The 23433-nt window shown below is 39.7% G+C and overlaps 1 protein-coding gene across 6 annotated transcripts in view; it reads left to right on the plus strand.

Annotated features, from left to right (window-relative positions):
• The window catches only part of Atp6v1h (ATPase H+ transporting V1 subunit H), a 74837-nt gene that overhangs the window by 44824 nt on the left and 6580 nt on the right, over positions 1 to 23433 (plus strand). For 5 of the 6 annotated variants that reach the window (XM_087897090.1, XM_087897088.1, XM_087897091.1 and 2 more), the window contains 2 exons: positions 1272 to 1373; positions 8930 to 9043. In XM_087897090.1, coding sequence (XP_087753216.1) covers positions 1272 to 1373; positions 8930 to 9043 — 216 coding nt within the window. The remainder of the gene's footprint in view (positions 1 to 1271; positions 1374 to 8929; positions 9044 to 23433) is intronic. The other variant, XM_087897093.1, reaches the window with a different exon arrangement.

Consider the following 23433-nt stretch of genomic DNA (forward strand, 5'->3'; position numbering starts at 1 on the left):
TGTGTGTGGGTGCTGGGAACCAAGCCCCAGTCCTCTGCAAAAACAGTAAGTGCTATTAACCCCTGATTCATCTCTTTTTTTAAAAAAGTTATTTTATTTATTTTTTTGAGATTGTGATATGAATACATCCCTCTACTCCCTCCTCCAAATCCTCCAATATACTCATTCAAATTCATGGCTTCTTTTAAACCAATTGTTATGCATGCATGTAAGTATATAGATATATATTCCTAAGTATAACCTGTTCATTCTTTATAATGTTACTTGCAGGTTTGTTTTCAGGGCTGACTGTTTGGCACTGAACAATCAATTGGTGTGCTCTTCCCTGGGGAGAATCATCTCTCCCATCAAATCATTTCTTGAGCCCTCCTTTAAATGACACTTGAGCATCTTTAAAAAAAAAATGAGAAGACTTTAAAAATCTCTCTGTCTCTGTCTGTCTGTCTGTCTGTCTCTGTCTCTCTTTCTCTCTCTCTCTCTCTCTCTGTGTGTGTGTGTGTGTGTGTGTGTGTATGTCTTAGGTTCTATTACTGTGATAAAGACCTTGACCTAGAACTTGTTGGGGAGAACACTGATTTTCCCTTTTCCAGGAGATAACAGTTGCAGATAGCTTCTTGGTTAGGGGTAGAACTCCTTGTCTGCACTCACCTCTCATTGCTGGTACCTTATCTGGCTTGTACCTGTGCAGGTCTTAAGTAACTATAATCTTTCAGTCCTGCTGTGTCTGGAGGACACTGTTTTCCTTGTAGTTATATCACCTGTTTCTTTTCATCTTTCCATCTCCTCTTCCTCATAGATTCCTGAGTCTTGAGGGGAGGGGTTTGTTAAAGAGATCCCACTTAGGACTGAATCCTCCAAAATCTCTCAATCTCTGCACACTGTCCAGTTGTGGGTCTCTGTATTAATTTCTGTCTACCGCTACAAGAAACTTCTCTGATGTGAGTTGAGCAAGGCACTGATTTATGAGTATAGCAGTATGTTATTAGGAATGATTTTATTACCATGCTCTCTTAGCAAAGTTAATAGTAGTAGGTTTCCCCTAGGCCTGTGACCTATCTGGTCTCATGTTATGTTTGGTGGCTTGTAAATGGTATTGCTTATAAGCTGTGGGTAGCCTGCATACATATACAAAGGTTTGAAAATAGCTAATATAGACATTATGGTGAAATCCTAGAATCTGCTTTGAGTGAAGTATCAGTAGTATACCTGTGTTATATTGTACTCTGTAGAAAAATACACAGCTTGATATTTCTGGATTAAATTTATTTCAGAATCTTGACAAAGCTTTTGGAGGTATCAGATGATCCACAAGTCTTAGCTGTTGCTGCTCATGATGTTGGAGAATATGTTCGGCATTATCCTCGGGGCAAACGGTAAAGAAGAAAGACAAACCTATGTTTCCTTTTGGTTTGTTGAAGCAATCCAAAGTTCTTTTCTAAGTTAGAGTAGATCAGTAGAGAAACTAATGACGTAAACGAACTCAGTTAAAACTGAGCTCTATAAAAATATAAATACACTTGCAGTAATACTTCTGTGTGATTGTCAGTGAAGAGTATTAGAAATTTCTCATTAAAAGTTTCCTTTGTTTGCAAATGTTAATTCTATAGCCATTTTATGAACATTGTTTTTCCCTACTACTCATAATTATGGAAATGAATTAGAGGTTGTTACTGACTAGTTCTAAAACATAAAAGTAAAATACAGAGTCTGTAAGGAAAAGTTATAAATGTATAATAATATAATTTGAATTTCAAAATGTTGAGATGTGGTTATACAATTAAATGTACTTAGACACACTGACAGCAAAACAATGGATATGCTGATTTGACAAAGTAGTCTGAAAGCTTTCAGTACCTTGTTAGGCACATAGTCGACCAGCATGCTCCCTGAACAGAACAGAGCAGAAGCATGGGATGCCCCTGGTACAGAATGTCAGCAGGAAGTTCTCCAGCTTTCTATTTGCATTCAGCAATACAGAGCAATCACTTCCTTATGTCAGATGCAGCTTCTGTATCTTTTCTCTCTTGTCCTCACTGTTTTCCTAGCAAATAATCTAAGATGTTTCATATTCTGTCCATTTCACTGCAATCTTAGAAAATTGCTTTGCTATCTCACATTTGATTATAACATTTGGATGATAGACTTAATTTATTAAGGTAATCACAACTGCTAAGATAAGGCATCTCATAAAATGACAGGAGTCATTACCAAAGATAATGCTTTCTCATGTATTTGATACTCATAAAAGGCAAGCAGTGGGCATTTTCTGCTGGCTCAGTGAAAAAAATCCCAGAAAAGATCTTGAATTTTTGAGAGTCCCAATTCAGAAATAAACAAAAGGAAGGAGAGAGGGAGGGAATCATTCTAATGTCCCAAACCTTCAAACAGCCTTCCCTGTTTCAGGTGCCAACATGGAGTGTGCTATTTACTCCTGTTTTATAGTTGATATTTTCTTTCTTTAAGATTTTTCCATTTTATTGAAAATTGATTATTTTTTCGCAAAATACACCTGATAACAGTTTCCTGTGCCTGCATTTCTTCCAGTCCTTCCTCGCTTTTCCTCCCATCTGGATCCACTCCTTTTCTCTCATTAGGAAGCTAACAGACTTCTAAAGGATAATAATAAACTATAATAAAATAAAATAAGATAAAGCAGAAACTAACTTGTTGGAATTGGACAGCACAAGCAAACAGAAAGAAGAAAGCCCAAGAGAAGGTACAGGAATGAGACTCACTCATTGGCACACTCAGGAATCCCATAAAAACACTAAACTGAAGCCATCATATGTACACAAAGGACCTCGTGCAGACCCATGCAGGCCCTGTGCTTGCTTCCTTGGTCTTGTGAGTTCATATGAGCTTTGATCATGTTGATTTAGAGGTCCTTGTTTTCTTGGTAGCCTCGGTATGTTGTATGTTTGTTATTTTCAGAGCTGCTTTTGTGGTTAAAGATACACTTTTAAATCAGTAGCCTGTTTTGTGAATTTATATAGAAAGCATAGCAGACAGTTGTTGCTCCTAAACTGCAAATTTAATAAATCGTCATTGGACTGTGGGGTTTACTGGCAGAGCATGTGCCTAGCAGAGCCCTGGTTTCTGTCTCTAGCTCCAAACCTACAAAATTACATCAAGAAATTAAAATAGTAGATTGATTATGTTTATGCTTCTGACAGTTTCAGTACTAGGAACCCTTGATCCACACAGCAGTGACTGCTGCATGCAACTAGTCCTCCGCTCATAGTGACCCAGGGAGTATTGTACAAGGGTAGTGTAAGCCAGGCAGAGGTGGCACACATCTTTAATCCCAGCACTTGGGACGCAGAGGTAGGCAGAGCTCTGAGTTCGAGGCCATCCTGGTCTATAAAGTGAGTTCCAGGACAGCCTGAAACCCTATCTCAGAAAACAAACAAATGCAACAAAAATAAGTAGTTAGTGTAACTTCAAAACCTAAATGCCAACAAGAGGCTTTTAATTTTATTTTTCTTAAAGCAATCCATTATCAAAAATCACCTTCTTAAAGTTGAAGCAATCACCTAAGAGAGTATATGTTCTGTCTCCGTACTGTAGTTGTTCAAAATGGTAGCAACTCCCTTTCCAGAATTCTTTTTTTCTAACATAATATTTTTATTGATTGAGAATTTCAAACACAATGCACCCCAAACACACTCTCTTCCCCTTCTACGAGGTTCACCATTTCACTCTTGTACCCCTCCCCAAAAAAAGAAAATTAAGAAAAAAATACCAAGTACAATTTGTTTTTCCCATATACTCCAGAGCATGGCCAGACTCCTAGTGGCATGCTCCTTAAAGATAATTGAGTCTTTCTTGTCCCCTTGTTAGGGGCCATCAGCTGTGCAGAGCTTCACTTCAGCTTTTGTATCACAATTTTTTTTTCAGGGTTGTCTTCTAGACTGTTTTGGGGGTAGAGGGGGATGTTGTTGCAGAAGCTGTCAGTACCACTGCAGCAGATGCTTCCTTGTCCATGACAGCAGGTGGCAGCACAGACCATAGTACCATGGCCTCCAGTGTGCCCATGGATCGTGTCTGTCCCCATGGCCGCAGCGTGGAAGATGGACCCTAGCATAGGTTCCTGTGGCATCATGGACAACAGACTCATCAAGGCCTCCAGTTGCAGCATAGACCTCAGACATCAGCATGGATCATAGACATCAGTATGGCCTCTGGCGGCTGCACAGACCGTGGATATCCACGTGGCCTCCAGCAAGAACAAAACCACAGACATTAGCATAGTCCCCGGACAAGGGACACCAATTTGACTTCAGATATTAACATGGCCTCCTGCAGGAGCACAAACCACAGGCATCATCCTGGACCCTGGTGATAGCACAGTCCGCAGATAATGACATGGCCTCTGGTGGGACCATGAACCCTGAATATTAACATGACTCCTGGCAGGAAAATGGAGACCATGGACATCACCATGGCCTTCATTAGCAGCATGGATTATGAACTCTAACACGGCCTCTAGCATGTAGCACCAACCATGGACCTTTGATAGCAACATGGTCCATGGCATCAATACAGCCTGCAGCAGACCACCGACATTAACATGGTCCTGGCTATAGCATGGACTATGTACAGCAACATGGCCTCTGGCGGCAGCGTGGACCATAAACATTTTTCAAGGAGACCCAATCCAGAAAAAACATTCTCTGTCTCGGACATCCTGCCATTGCTCAGAGCCAGAGCAACTAGAAATACTTGTGGACATAGAAGATTATTTTTAAAAATCGGGTAAACCACTCTACACTGCCTGGAAACTGAAACACTAATGACCAAGTCTCTGGTGTGTATCTTCATTCTAGAAGAGTGATGACCTGGTTCTCTTCCTTATGGGAATAGACTATAAACTTCTGAAGATGAATAGTTGATGAGGAAGAGTGTTCACTAGTAAGCAGGCCATAATCAATCCGAGAGCGTTAGCCAGAGAACTCGTGCTTGCCCTCTTGAGAACAGAGTTTTATGTCAGGTAAACATCAGGTAAACGGTTCTTCACACAAAGCTTAGCATAGCACATGCAAATAAATTGTTTCTGTGGTGGCACACATGTTTTTATACAGCAAACACAATTTCTATCCTAAATTATAGCTTTGGCCATTACAGATGCAGAGTCGAGAAGCAGCAGCACCTTAGCACCATAGATGCAGTGACGTCCTCACAGGCTGTACACCTTTGGAAACCGGGCATGTCATAGCTCATGCTTTATCACGCTCTTCTCTTTTTTTTTTTTAAACTGACATTTTTTTGGATTTTGAGTTTTCATTGTTGTGAAAACAGAATAAATAAACCACTGCGCATTTTGATTACTTTCTGCTATCCTCTGAAATAGACACAAGGATATAAAATGTGAGAATATTTATGAGGTTTTAAAAGCGTTATTACAATACAGACTAATTTACTCACGTACCAGTAGTATGTGAGAATATCATTTTCATATCTCCTTTTCTGCAGCCAACAGCAAGAAGTGTCACTTGTAGACCAGGCTGGCTTCCAACTCACAGACATCTGCCTGCCTCTGCCTCCCTAGTGCTGGGATTAAAGGTGTGCACTGCCACCACCCAGCTTTGTTTCTGCATTAATCTTGTGTAGCTCAGGGTAGCCTTGATTTCACAGAGTTCCATCTGCCTCTGTTTCCTAAATCATGGGATTAAAGGTGTATGCCACCATTACCTGACTTCTAGTGGCTTTAGTTTTGCCTCTGGTCTTCAGGCAAGATTTATTTATTAAAACATAAATAAAATTTCACTATAGTCACTATTTCTTTTTAATCTATGTAGGAAGGAAAATATGGCATCTGTTGTCTTTAACTTCTAATTTGGTTGCTTAACATAATTTAGCAATGCCTGCTGTTACATTGAAAATAAACATTGTTAAAGCTTTCTGTTTACATTATTCCAAACATTACAATTGCTATATTAAATTAAACTTAACATTAAATTACTCTCTATACTTTTTATCATCCATAAGTCAGTAATAGTGAAAGCTGTTGGGTACTCTTGAGTGCTGGCTTTGTCCTGGGCAGTGCTCTGAGCCTTGTTCCATGGAGCCCTTCCCTGAAACCTGCATGAAGTGCTTTCTTCAGTTACTTTTGTGTTTGAAAAAGGCTTTCTAGTAAGAGACTTGTTAAAATCTTTAAAGTAATTTTTTTAAATGTAATGATGTGTTTCCTAATTGTAAAAGAAACAGACTAATCCTCAAAAGTGTATTTTTTGTGAGGATTATAGAAGATAAAATCAGGGGGCTGGAGAGATGGCTCAGCCATTAAGAGCACTGCCCGCTCTTCCAAAGTTCCCAAATTCAATTCCTAGCAAACACATAGTGGCTCACAACCATCTGTAATGAGATCTGGTGCCCCCTTCTGGCCTGCAGGCATACATACAGACAGAATACTGAGAATACTGTACACATAATAAATAAATAAATAAATAAATCTTTAAAAAAAAGATAAAATCAGTAGGTAGTGCAGTGCCCTTTGTAAAAGAAGTGCCCGTGTTAGTATTATGCTCATCAGTTATATTACACGTATAATATGGCAGCTTTCTGAAGTATATGCTTCATGGATTCCAAACCAGTGAATTTGCTTCCTTGCTAAAATTACATGATTTTAAAGCTCATGTAGATAATTGTGGCATTTCTTCAGTCATTCATGAACATGCTTAGTCAAGGAAAACATTGAGTCCTTGATGGAAACATTTGCAGCTGAGGTAGACCATGGCTGAGTTCTGCCTTCCTGTGCTCACTCTTTTACTACAAAGAAGTGTTGTTTACATGGTCTGTTTGGTGCTACGCTTGCATTTTGTGTCTCCTTTTTTTGTTTTTGAATTTTGCTGTTTAAAATGGCTCACTAGGAGGGTGCTGAAGTGCTGTGTAGGATTCCAAGTTTAAGGGGCTATGACACTTGAAGAAAATGTGTGTGTCAGGTAAGCTGTTTTCAGGCTGGACTAATTGTACGTACTGTAGATTGCTGTAGAATATTATTTTAAGTGTTACTTTTGTTTATGCTCTGGAACATTTGTTTCATGATGCAAAGAGATGTTTGATTAAGTAAAATTCACCTGTGGTCCGGAGGCTGTGTCAGCAAGTGGCTGACAGGAAGTTGTAGGGAGGAGCCAAGTGGAGAAGGGTTTATAAGGAGGGTCGAGGAGAAGCATGAGAACTTCTTGGGAGATGCAAGGAGGTGAGCTAGGTGAGCTGCTTGCTATTCAGTCTCTCTGGGAAGCGGGATTCTACCTCATACTTTGAATTTTGAGTTCCTTAGCGGGACAGAGCTTTAGATAAGTTCTCTTAGTAGTTTTGAAAGAGTCGGCGCCTGAGTGAGCAGAGCTTCCTCAGACTGCAGCTCCTGCTGCTTAGCCACTGCTGGTGGTTGTGAGATTGTAGTTGTGACTAGGATAGAAAAAGAGAACAACAACTATCATGAGCGCAGGGCCCAGAGTACCTTTAATAAAGAGTGGAGTCATTGAACTGGTTTAAATGGGGAAAATGATAGTCAGAGTTTAGCAAAGATTGCTTTGATGGCAGGGAAGAGAGTGGACTGAGCAGGAACAGCCCTACCATTATTGGCCAGGCAGCAGGTCTTAGTGTATCAAAGGGCATGGACTTGTATCTTTGGATCATCTCAGTGGCTCCCTAGTGGATTTATGCTTGTTCTCCATGTTTGACAATTACTGTAATTGACCTGCTGAATGTGTTCTGTCTGGCTAATAGTGGAGCTGAGCTGACATATTATAGGCACTTGATGTTTAAGGTTTTGTTGTACTTCGACACTTCCATTCCTGACTGGTCTAAGAAGCCTGTGAGTTTGTTTTAAAGTACCACATGTCTATGCGTTAGGATGTCATGTGATGTCGACAGGTAACAGGCACAGCCCACTGGACAGCACTGATGGATGACGAATGGTCGGGAAATCCATACTCCTGGGCTGGAGTAAGAGTGCAAAGCTCTGTTTGTGATGGTGGTGTTGTAGAGAGCAGATTCATGTAACGTATGTGTTTGTATTAAGTGGACTTTAGGTTGTTGGGGATATAGTGTTAGAGAAAGCAGTGTGGTTGTCAGCCGTCTTCATGCTCCTGAAGTTGGACTTTCTCTCCTTTATAGCATGTGACATATTCTGTCAAAGTGAGAAAAGAGCAGCTTTTTAAAAATTAGGTTTTCCAGGAAATTACCATGAGTGCTCTTTATCCTCTGTCCTTTGCTGTCTGAATCTAAACCTGTGTCTTTGAGATATTGTAATTAATCACGAGTGGACTTGATATTGATCTTATGAAAATTAATTGGAATTCAGTACTGATTACATGCCAGAAGTTCTGGTTGTAACTTAATACTCAGCTACCTAGAATTGAGTGATGTACCCAGGTAGATGATAGATTCAGAAACGAGTTATCAGTTGGGCTGAATACTAGAAATTTAAAGAAAACATATTCTAATGTTTTATGTCTGTGTATTTGTTACTTGTCTACTGTGATAAAACACCATGACCTTCTATAGGAAAGCATTTAGTTGGACTCACTGTTTTGGAAAATCAGAGGCCATGGGGGCATAAGGGAAGGCATGACCGCAGGAACAGGGGAGACCTCACATCCCCAAACCACAAATTGGACGCAGGGAGAGCACGCTGGGAATGGCACAAGTCTTTTGAAACCTCAGTCTTGCCCCTAGTGACACATTTCTTAATCTTTCCCAAATAGTTTTATCAGCTGCCTATTCATGAACCTGTACTGACTGTCTTCATTCAACCAGCACAGTCTGTAACTCATTGAGAGTGATGTGAGATCTATTGCTAGCTCTCTGCAGGTAGCTATTCCTTTGGTTTTGGATAGCCTTTGGGCCTTTGGTATTTGGACTTTTCACTTGTGACCAGCATAAATTTGAAAGAAACGACATCTTCACGGTCTTTTCTGTTTTACAGGGTTATTGAGCAGCTTGGTGGGAAGCAGCTGGTGATGAACCACATGCACCATGAAGACCAGCAGGTCCGCTACAATGCTCTGCTGGCCGTGCAGAAGCTCATGGTGCACAACTGGTATGCCTTGGCATCTGTCTCATGTGGGCGTTGCTCCGCTAGCTCTCACATTTATTCTAAGAACTTTTATGCAATTATGCCAGCGAATTATTGGTGATTTTAGATAAAACTTTTTGCACATATTGCTAATATAAAGACTCAATAATTTTAAAGAGATGAACTGCATTAAGGAAGATTCAAACTACTGGTACCAAAAATTGCCACAGGTGAAACTGAAATGGTCCTTGTGACAAAAGCAAGTGTAGGATCCATGGTGTTGAGTGGATACAGCTAGACTGCAGATTCCTGTTCAGCTCTGCAAGGTATCTGAAGTGTAAGGTTAGCCAGACTTCATTGTACCAGTTCATAGGAAGACACTGGAAGCTTATTGATTGACTCAAGTTCCATAGTCACAGTTCATTCATTACAGTGTTTTGTTTTTGAAGTAGACAGTCATATTTTTCCTGTTTTTTTATTTTTAAAACTGAGATTATTGATCTTTTTGTAGTCCCTCTAAAGACTGAACATAATGGTGAGCCCTTGGTGTACTAGCTAGAACAAGTGATGGTTCCCTTTTGGAACAGCTAGTTTTAGCTGTTTGTTGGCTGTTTGATACTTGTAATAGATCATGTAGTTAAATCATACTGAAGAGTATTCTAGGTTGAGACTATTTTTGTTAAATGTATAGGTAATAAATATAAATCTTCTATAACTGACAGAAATGAGATCAGTATTTCCAATGGAAAGAATTAATGGTACATTAGGACAGGTCAGTCACATACTGTAAAATAGAATATCTAGTTGTTCTGCTATGACTTCATATATTAAATTTGACAGTCCTGCCAGTAAGCAGCTTTCTCATAAACACGGACACCTGTGCACGTTTACAGTGTGTCTGTTTGAGTGTTTGTGTTGTCCCTGTTACGTGCTGGGCTGAAGATAGACTAGAAGTGGGTGCAGTTAGGTATGCTTCTTTGAATAGGCCAGGTAGTTATGCTGAGTTAATAGTGGGTAAGGAGCCAGGTATGCAACCTAATTATTGCAGTTAATTAGTGTTTCAGGTATAAGGAACAAGACAGGAAGTACAGGAAGCAGCACTAGGCCTTGCTTGTTTAAAGTAATGCATGGGGAAAGGTTTCAGGACCTGGGTGGTACTGAGGTATTGCAGGCAGAGACTCGGTGTTGGAAGTACTCTTTAGGGCACAGGCAGCTCCCACAATAGAAAACAGGTTCTTAGAAGTTTTCACTAAGACTAAAAATGTAACTTGAAGTGAGAGGATACCTTTGGGGTACAGTTGCAGGGTATCTTGTATTGTATGCTGATGTTTGAGGCACAGAAGAATTTAAAACCATGGAAAAGATTTTTCTGAAAGATTTATATTTATTTTTATTTTATGTATATGAGTTTTTCCTGCATATATGTGTGTGCAGTGCCCACAGAGGGTGTCAGATCCCTCGAACTGGAGCTACCGTGGGTTGTGAGCTGCCACGTGGGTCCTACAAACCCATCTTGGGTCCTTTGGAAGAGGAACCAGTACTCTTCCACTGGGGAGCCTTCTCTCCAGCCTGCTTGGGTTTTGAGGTAGGTCTCATTAAGTATCCCTGACTGACCCGATACTCATTTTGTAAATCAGGGTGGCTTTGAATTTAGAGAGATCTACCTCCCTCTGCCACACAAGTGCCTGGGTTAATGGCATGTTTTACCACACCTGGCCTCATTTAAAGTTTTTTGTGTTTTGTTTTAATTGTGGAATGGCAAGGTTGAGTTTGTATTTCAAAAAAGAAAAAAATCTTACTGGCTCCGTTTTGCAGAATGGATCTCATTGGATTAAGTCTGAAAACAAGAAGGTTGTTTGGGTTAGTTATTAGACTACTGATAGCAGTATGTGGTGGACTGAAATGTTTCTCTTCTTCCTGTCTGTTGTGCAAGAAGAACATGAGCCAAGTAGAGAGCCTTCCAGAGTAGCTTCAGATCAACTCAGTGGGTAGAGTGTCTGTGACTGCGTGTCACGGGGTTCCTCTCCTTGTGTCACTGTTTTGTGAGTTAGGTTTTTCAACATAAGTCAGTAATTTGGGAATTTAATATTTTGTGGCTAGTGTATGTGTCATTAGTTTGATGAATGTTCACATTTAATACAGTTGGAGGCTATTGTAACTTATATTTATTTCCTAGCTGTTTTTCTAAAGTTTTTGTAAAAATGAATTTTAAATTCTCCCCTAAAAAAACCAAAAAAGCAAAAACAAAACCAAACTATAGATGACCTAGTATAATTCTTGTTTTAGTAATTAAAAAATTACTTTAATTGTCCTCTTATTAAATATCCTCAGGCATAGTGTTTTTCTTTTCTTGTTGTTCTTTGGGGGAGGGGTGCTGTTTGTTTAAATGTTTATTCTTGACATGAGAAAAAGTATATGCAACAGAATGCTGACTTTATCCTTTGCCAGTAGAGAGAATTTTTTGCATGAGGAGTTTAGTTAAATCACCATACATTGAAATTTTTTCCCCTTGATATAGGATGTACTTTTGTATATGTGTTGCTTTTATTAGTTAATGAATAAAGCTGTTTTGGCCAGTGGCTTAGCAGAGTAAAGCCAGGTGGGAAATACAAATATACATATACATACACATACACACATACACTCACACACACACATATGAGGGAGAAAAAGAGAGAGTAGGTAGAGTCAAAGAGACGCCATGTATCTGCTATAGGAGAAATAGGCCGGAACATTACTGATAAGCCACAGCCTCATGGCGATACATATTTTAATAGAAATGGGTTAATTTGAGATGTAGGAGCTAGCTAGGAAGACATCTGAGCTATCAGCCAAACAGTGTTTGAATTAATATAGTTTCTGTGTAATTATTTGGGTCTGGGTGGCAGGGAAATGAACGAGCAGTCTCCGTCTACATTCCTCCGTGCGCATAGTATGTTGTTCATGTCTGATTTATGTTTGTGACTCTGTATGTAGACAGCGTTTTGTGTCTTATTCACTAGCTGGTTAGAATAGCCTGTCTGTTTTCATACTGATGACTTGTGCGTTCTGTGCTTTCTTTATAAAAAGATTTTTTTATAGGAAGATTAGAATTCAATTGTGACCTTTATATTTTTATGCAGCTTTTACTTTTTTGTTTTGTTTTCATTTGTTTCCAAGACAGGGTTTTTCTGTGTAACAGTCCTGACTGACCTGGTACTCATTCTGTAGACCAGGCTGTCCTTGGACTTGTAGAGATCCACCTGCCTCTGCCTCCCAAATGCAGGAATTAAAGGTGCCGCCATTGCTCGGCTGAGCTTTTACATTTTCGTGGATGTCTGTACCGAAGAATAAAAATTACTTAAGTAATGGCAGTTTATTTCTTTGTCAAATTAATGTAGTCTAGAGGGTCATATGGAAAGTAAGCCTTCTGCAAAGACTTTCTCCAGTGGAAGAGCAGTCTGGATGCATGTCTTGGTTTAGTGTTCATAGGCAGCGTGGTTATAATTGCTGGTACAGACTGCCTTTCTATTTACCTAAGATGGGGGTGGGGTTGGGGAGGTTTCTTCGTTTTGCTTTTGCAGACAGAATTTCACTCTGTTACCTCGGATAGGGTCCTGACTGGCCATGAGCTTAGTGCTATCTGGTTCCACTCTCAAGTGCTGGGGTTGTAGGTTTTTTTTTTTGGAGTGTTTTGTTTGTGTCTGACTGCCTGTCTTTCATCCTTTTTTGTTTTCTTTCTTTCTTCCTTTTTCTTTTTTTAAGCTAAAATAGGCTCTGGCATTTTACATATGTTTATTAATGGCAGATTGTAAAGTTCTCTGGAAATTGTTTCCATTTACATCAAGTAGAAACTTTGCTTCTGGAATAAATTAAAAATTTTTAAGTATCATTTCAAACTTGTTTTTAATGTGTAAATTAGATACTTATAAAATCATGGGCTAGAACAGCTATAAATCTTGATTTAGAGTCCATTTTAAGAAGTTAAATATTTTAAGTTTCTTATTAATGTAGTTTCAGATTTGATTGCATATATCATGGAATATAGAATGTGAAAAACTTATTTTTTTCAATGTTTTGATTGATTTTGAAATTACCTCTTTGAAAGTTTTAGAAAAGCTAATTTTCTCCCTTCCATTTGGCATTTCTGTGGAGTGGAATGATGTATCACAAGATACCCAAGTGTGCATGGGGAGTAGGGAGGAAAATGTCCTTGGCTGAGGGAAGGAGATAAGATACACAAGGGAGCCCCTCAGCACAGGAGGTTTGGTGCAGGCGGTCCTTTCCTGGCCCCAGCCCTCAGAACCTCCTCCACAGTCGCTTTCTTGATCCACACTCGGCTCTTTTCAGTAGTGGTGAGTCACATAGAGTGGAAAAGTATGTAAAGAATGAACACTGATTCTAGAGAACTTTAGTATGTACTGTTGTTCATACTTCCAGTTTAACATCATAAAATGTCATCGTTTTTCTCCTACAGAACGATTTTAAATGTAACCCTCTAACTCAGAAGCAACTGTGTGCGTATGGACAGCTCAGGACTTCAGAAAAGACACTGAATTTTGTAGGTAGAGGATCGCCTGGAGAATTTTGTTTGTATTCCTAGATTATCTTCTAGCCTTTTCTCAAGCAGAATAAATTCTGAGTGTTTCCCTCTTTAGATCTCTTATATATATTTAGGAAAATTAATATAGCAAATTTACAAAGCCAAGTGCTTTGTTCTCCTGTGGCCATTTGACCTAGCATATTTTAGTTATTATGTGAGTGGATAACCATAAAGATGGTGACTAAAATGTTTATGAACTGAAAGGGGGAAAGCCCTTGGATATATAAACATTAATAATCACATTGCCAAAGGATTCCTTAGGATATTTTTAGAAATAAATTTTTATTTTTTGACAATTTGATCTATGTATATAATGTATTTTGATCATATTCATCCTTGCATTCTCCCTTCTTACCTCCCTTCCACTTCTGAAAACTTTCTTTTTCCCAACACATCCATATGGCTTATTGAAACACTTATTTTTTAGAATTAATTTAAAAACTTTGGTCTCAGCCGGGGGGAAATTATACATACCTTTAATCCCAGCACTTGAGGCAGAGGCAGGCGGATCTCTGAGTTCGAGGCCAGCCTGATCTACAAGAGCTAGTTCCCGGACAGGCTCCAAAACTGCAGACAATTCCTGTCTTGAAAAACCAAAAAATAAAAATTAAAAACAAAACAAAACAAAAAAAACCAAACAAACAAAAGAACCCTACTATGGTCTCGTTTGGGGTCCCTAGAATTTTTTATGTGATCTTTATGGCATTTTCATTGGTAGAACCTTTGAAATGTCTTGAGTATCATATATTTTGTGATTTTAAAAATGCATACCTAGCCGGGCAGTGGCAGCACAAACCTTTAATTCCAGCACTCAGGAGGCAGAGGCAGGTGGATCTCTGTGAGTTCAAAGCCAGCCTGGCCTACAAGAGCTACAGACAAACCTGGTCCCAAAATAACAAAAACAAAACAAACAAAACGCATGCCTATATTTAAAGTAAATATAGGACTAGAGAGATGGTTTAATTGGTAGTGCTTGTCACATATACATAAGGACCTAGGTTTATAATTAAACACAAATTTGAATATGGATTTTGCTTATTGGTCCTTGCAACTAAGGAGTGTAAGGTCTGGCTCATGTTTTGATTAAGATTAACTTCTTAGTAGATTTTGGATCTGTGTTTGGAAGAAGCAGTAAAATGTAGACAAAAGGCTTGTCATGTATGAAGAAGGAGAGAGAAGCAGCTTGTTTTGCTTTTCAGTGCTGTTTGTTCCTTCATGGGTATAGTAGTATATCTGTGGTCACGTGACATAGTTCATTCATGAATGTTGTATGTGTATATACACGCATGCTTTAAATAATGTCCAGTTGAAGAATTAGCTAAATAGCAAACCTACATTTAGAATTGTTTTCTTATATGTCACATAGATATTATTACATATTGAGGGGCTAAAAGATAACATAAAACAACAGAATTTTTTTTTTGCAACCATTTAAAATCTGGATTGGCCAAAATATAGATACAAATGAGCCATCATAAGGAAGGTACCTTCTTGTTGTAAATATTTTATGTAATTTTTTAAATTATATTTTAAAGAAATTATGCAGTGATATAGTAATCTGTTTTAGTATCTAAAAATCTCCACATTTACTTATTTGAGATAGTTTAAAACGATGCAAATGTTACCATGAGGACCAGAGACTTTCATGAAATAAAATCCAGCTTACCCAGATTGTACCAGCTGTACCAGAGCTTGGGATGTAGTGCAGGAGCGGAGCACCTGTGGTGCACAAGCAGAGTCCTGGGTTCCATACCCAGAACTGGAAAAGGAGAGTAAACTTGGGTGGGAATGATCGCTGCTGGCATTTCCTGCTTGGGCCATTGGAAATCACATGTGTCTCACTTTCTGTATAGGCTTAAACAAAGAGAAGCACATGTCAGAAATGCCAACTATTGAATGACAGCCCCCTCCTTTGCTAAATATCCTGTAAATGTCTTATGAAACAACATTTTAGTGTTTAGTTTGCATACCATTTGTATTCAGTTCCTTTCTCAGTTAAAGAACTGAGGGAGAATTTACTTTTACCTCTGATTGGTTCTTTATTTTAGACATGGGCAGAAATGTTTGTTAGGTAATGCAGCAAATGCAGAGAAATATGCAGTAGAACATAAAAAGGCACACAAGGCAGTACCATGATGCTGTGACAGATGTCCAGGTTTCATAGGAGCATTAGAATCAAGCTGAAGGAGGCAGTGCTTGGGTCAAGTCCTGTGGGTTAGGGCATGAATGGGAGGGGTGAGGGGGAGTATAAGTAAGCTGTCAGGCAGAGGACCTCTCTGAGTCTGTGGTACATAAGTCACCACAGCAAAACTCGGAGAATGGGAGCAGCTGACTCCCAACTAAGGGCCACATATGACATCAGAAAGATTAAATGTAATTACAGTCATCTGAATGTCACTGTATTTTTAAAGACATTTTTAATAAGTGAGAGATTTCCTTTTTCCATGTGATGAACTTGGGGTGTCAGATCTTGAGCTCCTGCAGTTGGTGCAGTGAGTTCAGTGAGCTCAGGGTCGGTCCTTCGGCATGCCTGCTCTCAGCAGCATGGGGGAGTTCCATGCTCTTAATTACAATGGCAAGGAAAGTATAATGGAGAAAAGCTTCCTTATGAGACCATGTCTTCTTAACTGGAAATAATTTCAGTGGGAATAGTCCTTTCATCTAGAGCCCCCAGTTGTAGCTATTTGAATATATTTGTGCGTCCTTTTTCTTCCGAAAGTATTTGAGAGTAGCACACCTCAAATGTGATCACATCTCAGGATGATCTGCCAGCCCTAAACACTTAAGGTTGGAATACTTAGTCTCTTTCATGCTGTGATGTGGTGATGTAACATGTAGATTACATTAAAATTCCCTGGTTTGCTATGTGCTGGAAATACTGCATTTTGTTGGCATGTTTTTTTTACTTGGTTTCCTTTGTTCTTTTTTCCTTGTGTTTTAAGACAGATTCTTATGTATCCCAGGCTGGTCTTGAGCTTAGTATATAGCAAGGATGGCTTTGAACTCCTGATCCTCCTGTCTCCAACAGCAGATGTTGGGATTACAGGTGTGTGTGTACCTTTAGCCTAATTCATAGAGCCCTGGCAGTGAAACCAGGACTTCGTATGTGCCACCTAATCTGTTCCCGTAGCCTAAGTTCTTAGGTGTGCTCTACATTAAAGCAAGACTAGAGAGCAGCCGCATTATTGAAGGCTCCCAATGTGAATTCTTCAATGTTTCCTCTCTACTAGATTCTGGTTATGACATTTTGACATGAACCCCATTGGAGGGGTTTGCAGGGAGAAGGCCTGCCTCACTTTGCCTGGTTGCTGGAGATGTTTACTTTAGTCATGTGCTAATGGTGGTATCTTTTAGATTTGTCTCCTTGCAATGAGGAAGTGACCTTTTAGAAGCTGCTTTAAGATTGACAGCAGTAGGTTCTTGCTCATTTATTTTGGCATACATTGATTTTTTTTACCTGAGGGAATTTTTTATTTAAAGGTTGGAAATACACATCGGGATTTTAGTTTTTATTAATCGTTTGAGTCAGCAATTTGTATTCAATACACAGGACACTAAATTCTAGCAGAAACTTTGTGATGGCTCAGTAAGAATCTCATTTGGGGAGGCAGCAGGAATGACTAGGCAGTTGACATTCATAGCCAGGAGAATTTTATCTTACTTCCCTTTCTACTGCCTAGTAAATGGAGTGTCATGTTAGAAGGAAGGGGGGGGATAAAAATAAGATAAAATTCTTGTTTTGTTCATTTTCCATACTTATATTGAGAAAAATGTCACTTAATGTCCGCTTCCTATCACAGCTATGATTTCTCTGAAAATTATGTTGATCTTTACAGGCTGATCATGATAAAGCTGTTAGAAAAGTTCTCTTTATTAACCTTTTCAACAGAAGTTAGAGATTATTTTCCCATGAGAATATAGTTTAATGAAAGCAAATTGTAAGATGTTTAGATTACTGTGTACTTTTTTGTGTGTTCTGTTCATTAGAGTGAATGGCTTAGTTTTAGTTTGGCTTGGTAGTTTTGAAGTCGAAATCCAGTGCTTTAGGTATCTAGGTGAGTGCTCTGTCTTTCAGCCCTACCCCCACACAGGTCTTTGCTTTCTTTAATTTTTAGACACAAAGAAACAAATTATTATAAAGGTCCATGTTCATGACCAACAGTAATGTTAGGAAAGCAGTTAGCAAGATAACTTACAGAATCTCTTAGGTGTTAGGTGAAGTCATGGCACTAACTGGGTACCAGAAAGCTGGCAGGAAGCAAAGCGACAACTTCCTCTTCCTCTTCCCTCTGGACCACTGATTTCTCCCGTTTATAGCCATTAGCTTCCTTCCATTCTGTAGATGCAGATTGCCATTTCTACTGCAGACCTACTTAGTTTACAGGGCAGCAGGCTAACAGGTCCCAGTCAGAGTCTTCATTATTTTCTGGCTTAGCTGTTCACGTTGAGTTGGCTCCATTTGCACGTGCCTCTCAAAATTCCTGGAGAAGAGCCTTTGCTTCCAGCCTGGGCTGGTCAGTGGTCAGTGTCAGATAGAGGGGAGCTATATCCTGGCTCCTTCAGCTGTGATACAAGTAAGACACATGCTCTTGAGACTTCCCAGACAGCCTTCCTGAGCCTCGGAGATGTTTGTTGCAAATTCTAGGCTTCTGTTGTTTCTTCTTGTCTGTGAGTAATAAACCTGCTTCATGTAATTCTGGAAACGTGCAAGTTCCCATTACCCTCCACTAAGTTGGTGCCTAGTGCTCAGTGGACTGGTCACAAGTTTCTTCTTCTGTTTCCTGAAACATTCATGTGCCTCTCTATTTGTAATCATGTTAAAGATACAAACTATAAACTTAAATTGTCTGTGCCTGCTTTGTGTGGGGAGAAGTTTGAAGAAAGCACCTGCTCTGTCCAAAGGGTTTTCAGCCCCTGCTCTCAAAGTTCTAATTGTTCACAATGAAAGTAGAACCATAGCTACTACCAAAGAACTTGAATTGTTAGCAGGGCATCGAACACTTGTTATGCCAGCTTCCTTCTGTAGACCACAGCTTCTTAAACTGCCCACTGATGACACTGTTTTGCTCGAGCAGCTTATGAAGTAGGTATACAATCAAATATTTACTGATAATAAACCATAAAGAAGTTTATTTTAAAATAATTCTTTGGTGTTGGCGGAGACTGCTTATACATTGCCCAGCTGCCCAGACTCGAAATAACCACACAGAAACTGTATTAATTGCAATACTGTTTGGCTAGTAGCCTAAGCACATTTCTGGCTAACTCCTTTATCTTAAATTAACCCATTTACATTATTTTATATTTTGCCACGAGGCTCGTGGTTTACCAGCAAGGTTCTGGCATGTCTGTCTCCCGTGGTGGCTACATGGCGTCTCGTTGACTCTGCCTACTCTCTTCTCTTCTATCTGCTTAGAATTCCCGCCTTGCCCTACTCTGCACTGCAATGGGCCCAAAGCAACTTCTTTATTAACCAACGGTTTTCACAGCATACAGAGGGGACTCCTACATCACTTTGATATGCATACAGTCTTACCATTTATTAAGATGAAACATTTACATACTGAGGGGATGGAGATGCTTTTAAATTTTTACATAAAAATGATTAAATCCTGGCTGAATATTTGGTACTGTAGAACATGGATATTGTTCAACATTTTTCAGAATTGATGATTATTTTGATTTTATAAGCCTCAATGCTGAGATTACCACATCCCATAAATATATACACAAAATGGCAGAGGAATATGTTTAGGATGACTTCAGGAACTGTTGGAAGTTCTGTTTTAATTACAAACCACAATTCGTTTTAATTATTATTTATTTACTTTTGTGTGAAACTCAAGTCAGCAACCAAATAGCAGTTTCAGCTTTCCTGACTTCGGAGACATGTGGCCTGGTTCTTTGGTATCAAGCCTCGCTCTAGATCAGGGCTTCTTAAACACTTCTATTTATTAGTGTTCTTTTTTTCCCCTAGAGTATAGTCAAAGATTCACTAATTTGATAATTGCATATTGAGGAATGATGATTAGAAAATATTAAAAAACCCTTTGTGCTTCATAATTAAGCTGTTATATTTCTATAAGAACAGAAAACTTTCTTTGTACAGTGAAACCCCACAGTTCAGAATGTACAGCAGTCTGACATTTGAGCTGCGGTGTTTCTTGTTTTCGGTGGTGACAGCCTGATGCAGTGCAGTGTGATGCTCTGTGTGCAGAACCAGGCTGCAGGAAAGTGCCTGTTGCAGCACTGCCAGAAACACTGGCACATCATGCCTTTGATTTTGATTTCTGATATTTGGGCATTCAGAATCCTCTTACTGTTACCAAATTTTTTATGACCTCAACCCGCTTTCTGCATCATGATCCCATCCACAGTTTAAGACGCTGTATTTTCTAGACTGTTGCTACACATTTCTGCCCTGAGAGGCCTTAGAGACTTGGGGAGAATTGACAGGCATACAAATTATACTGCAGTGTTAGGTGTTAAAACGGCACTGCACTTTACAGGACAAAATTCCTGAGGAAACATGTCTATGCAAAACCTTAAGCAACAGCTAACATATGAAGAGTGGAGAAACCACAAGGAAAGGCTGCTTGAGCTGGGTCTGCATGCTTTCCTGCCTGCTTCTAGCTCATGGGCCGTATCTGGTGCAATGTAGATATAAGAGGAGCAGAGCAGGAAGAAATGTCTTGTACTATGTGGTTTAGAGAAGAGGTGAAATTGGGCCACCAGTACAAACCACAAGAGGAATTCACAGCTTCTGAAAAACCACATTTAAACAGATACGAATAGTGAAATGAATATATTTTATTCAGCCTAATATTTACAGTATTCTATCAAGAGGTAATCTGTGTGTGCCAGCTTTTCCCTGCTGTGACGGAACACCTGAAACAACTTAAAGGAAAAGGCTGATTTAGTTTTGAAGGTCTTTAGTCCATGTTTATTTGGTCTTATTTGGGCCTTAGAGTGACTCAGAACACAGTTCACAGTTAAGGAAATTGCTTACTTTCTGGGGATCAGGAAGCAAGCTCAGGGCTGTGAAGTTGGGGAGAGGGGAGACAAACTTCAGCCGACATTGCAGTGTCTCCTGCGAGGCAGGTCTACGCCAGGAATTGAACCAAGTAATGGTCATCCACCTTGGTGAACCAGTTAGGTTTTGGGGGACTGCCTTCTAATGCTTTGAGTAAATACCATGACCAAAAGCAATTTTGGGAGGAGAGAGGTCTTAAGAGAAGCTTAAGCTTACACATCACTGTTCTTCATGGAAGCAACTCAGGGCAGGAACCTGGAGGCAGGAGCTGATGCAGCAGCCATGGAGGTGTGCTATTTAACTGGTTTGATCCTTATGGCTTGCTTAGCCTGCTTTCTTATGGAACCCAGAATCATCAGCTTAGGGATGGTACCACCCACAATGGACTGGGCCCTCCTTACATAAAAAGTGCCTTGAAAAGAAATGTGCATCCCATTGTCGCCCCTCCTGACATAAGGAAACCAGGTGGAGTGCTAGAGATAAGTGTATTGTATCTGATTGAACAGTAATGGTGATGACAAAAGACAGAGAGAATACTAGCTGGTGTGTGTGTGTATGTGTGTGTGTGTGTGTGTGTGTGTGTGTGTGTGTGTGTGTGTTTGTTTTAAGATAGAGAAGTAATGGGGCTGGAGAGATGGTTCAGTGGTTAAGAGCACTGACTGCTCTTCCAGAGGTCCTGAGTTCAATTCCCAGCAACCACATGATGGCTCACAACCATCCATAAGTGCCCTCTTCTGGCCTGCAGGCACACATGGAGACAGGACACTGTACACTAAATATATATATTTATATAATTTATATATTTATATAAATATTTATATATAATTATATATTATATATTTATATAGCATATATAAATATATATTTAAAGTTTAAAATAAAGAAAAAGATAGAGAAGTAAAAAGTGATTTAATTTAATTAGGGAATGGATCATGTGGGGAATGAGCCAAATCCAGAATTCTGTTTTCATTACTGTTGTAGGAATTTGAATGAAGACTAGAATTTGAGTGTCAGTGAAATGCTCATTTTTGGAGTCATACTGAATTTAGTTTACATTCAATGGGAAATCTCAGAGATGGACACACAGACTTGAAGTTAAGAACAAAAACAGGGAGTAGGAAAGTAGGAGCTGAAGTCGTGGTGGTGGTAAGATTACCCATACAGAGTATGGCTCATTACCTAGGAGGTCTGGGGATAAATTCTTTGAAATTGTCTGCAGGGAAGAAAGGGGCCATGCTGACGCTCATGTTGTCTATGAGGGATGTGTGATCTACAGAAGGTTAATATAACTATTAGAGAAAAATAAAAACATTTGCAGGGCAGATGGAAGGGTAGGTATTTTTCTTAGTTAGGGTTTTGATTGCTGTGATAAAAATCATGGGCCAAATCAACTTTGGAAGAAAAAGGTTTTCATCTTAGTTGTAGTCCTGTCATGAAGGGAAATTAAAGAAGGAGCTCAGGGCAGGAACCTGAAAGCAGGAAGTGAAGCAGAAGCTATGGAGGAACACTGCTTACTTGCTCTGTATGGTGTGCTTAACCTTATATAATCCAGGACTATCTGCCTGTGGATGCACCACCTACAGTGAGCTGGGCCCCATACACCAGTCATTAGTCAAGAAAATGTCCTATGGGTTTCCCTACGGGCCAAAATGAAAGAGGCATTTTTGCAATTAAGGTTCCTTTTTTCCAGATACTATAGCTTGGAGTTGACAATTCATCTAAACAATTGACCACATATTAACTCAACACATATCGCTATTGAACTTTAACCTTTCCCTTCTTGTTTATTCACAAGATTACATTTCAACATTAATATCACAACACAGAACATAAATAACTCTAAAAGTCTTCAAAAAATTGCAACACTTAAAATTTGGTCTCCTTAAAATATCCAGAGTTTCTTAACTGGGTGCCTGTAAAATTAGAAATAGTTACATGCTTTCTTACTCCAAGAAGGAAGAACCAGGATATAATCACATGACTAAAATCAAGTCCAAAAGTGTAAAAACTCAGTGTCAGACTCTGGACGCACAGTCTTCTGTTGACAAAGGATGTGAGCAGCTGCTGCTCTCTGGCTCTGCCGTAGAAAGCAGACATAGTGTATCTAATAGGCTCAGGCCGGCTCCACTCCACGGTGCAGCTGCTCTGCTGCCGTTCTTGGTGATCATCCATCCCATAGTGTTGGTATCTCCAAAGTCCTGGGGTCTTCATTGCAACTGGGCTGCACTTTAGCCAGTAGTATCTTCTGGAGTCTCTCTGCCATATGGTACCAAGCCTCATCCTCTCTCCATGACCTCTTTAGTCCTCAGCTTCTCCTTCAATGGAGTCTGTACCTTCACAATGACCTGTCCTGGCGTTCTCTTTGTGTCAGAGCTTCAGCTGCTCTCCAAGACCCCTTCATGCCTTCAAAACCAGTTCCACCTGGGGGACTTACACAGCTAAGTTTGGCTAATACAAAGTGCAATGTTGGCCCCTTCTCGATCACAGTTTCTTTGTGTTGACCATGGGGAAACACTTCTCAGAAGATTTTTGCCTCATAGGTGCTGGTGGTTTCTTCTTCTCCCCCCCCCCCCCCCCCGCTTTTTTCCCCTTCATTTTTACAGAGTCTCTCTGTGTAACTGGTTCTAGACTAGGCTGGCCTTAAACTCACAGAGATCCACCTGCCTTTGCCTCTCAAGTGCTGGGATTAAAGGTGTGTGACACTACTGTCTGGTGCTGACCTCTTAATTACAGCTGATCTTCAGCTCTAGTTTACCATATTGTTTGTCCCAGCAAAACAAAGGTTTATTGGTTGTGGTC

This window comes from Myodes glareolus, chromosome 16 (genome assembly GCF_982192425.1).
Source record: "Myodes glareolus chromosome 16, mMyoGla1.1, whole genome shotgun sequence".
Lineage (NCBI taxonomy): Eukaryota > Metazoa > Chordata > Mammalia > Rodentia > Cricetidae > Myodes > Myodes glareolus.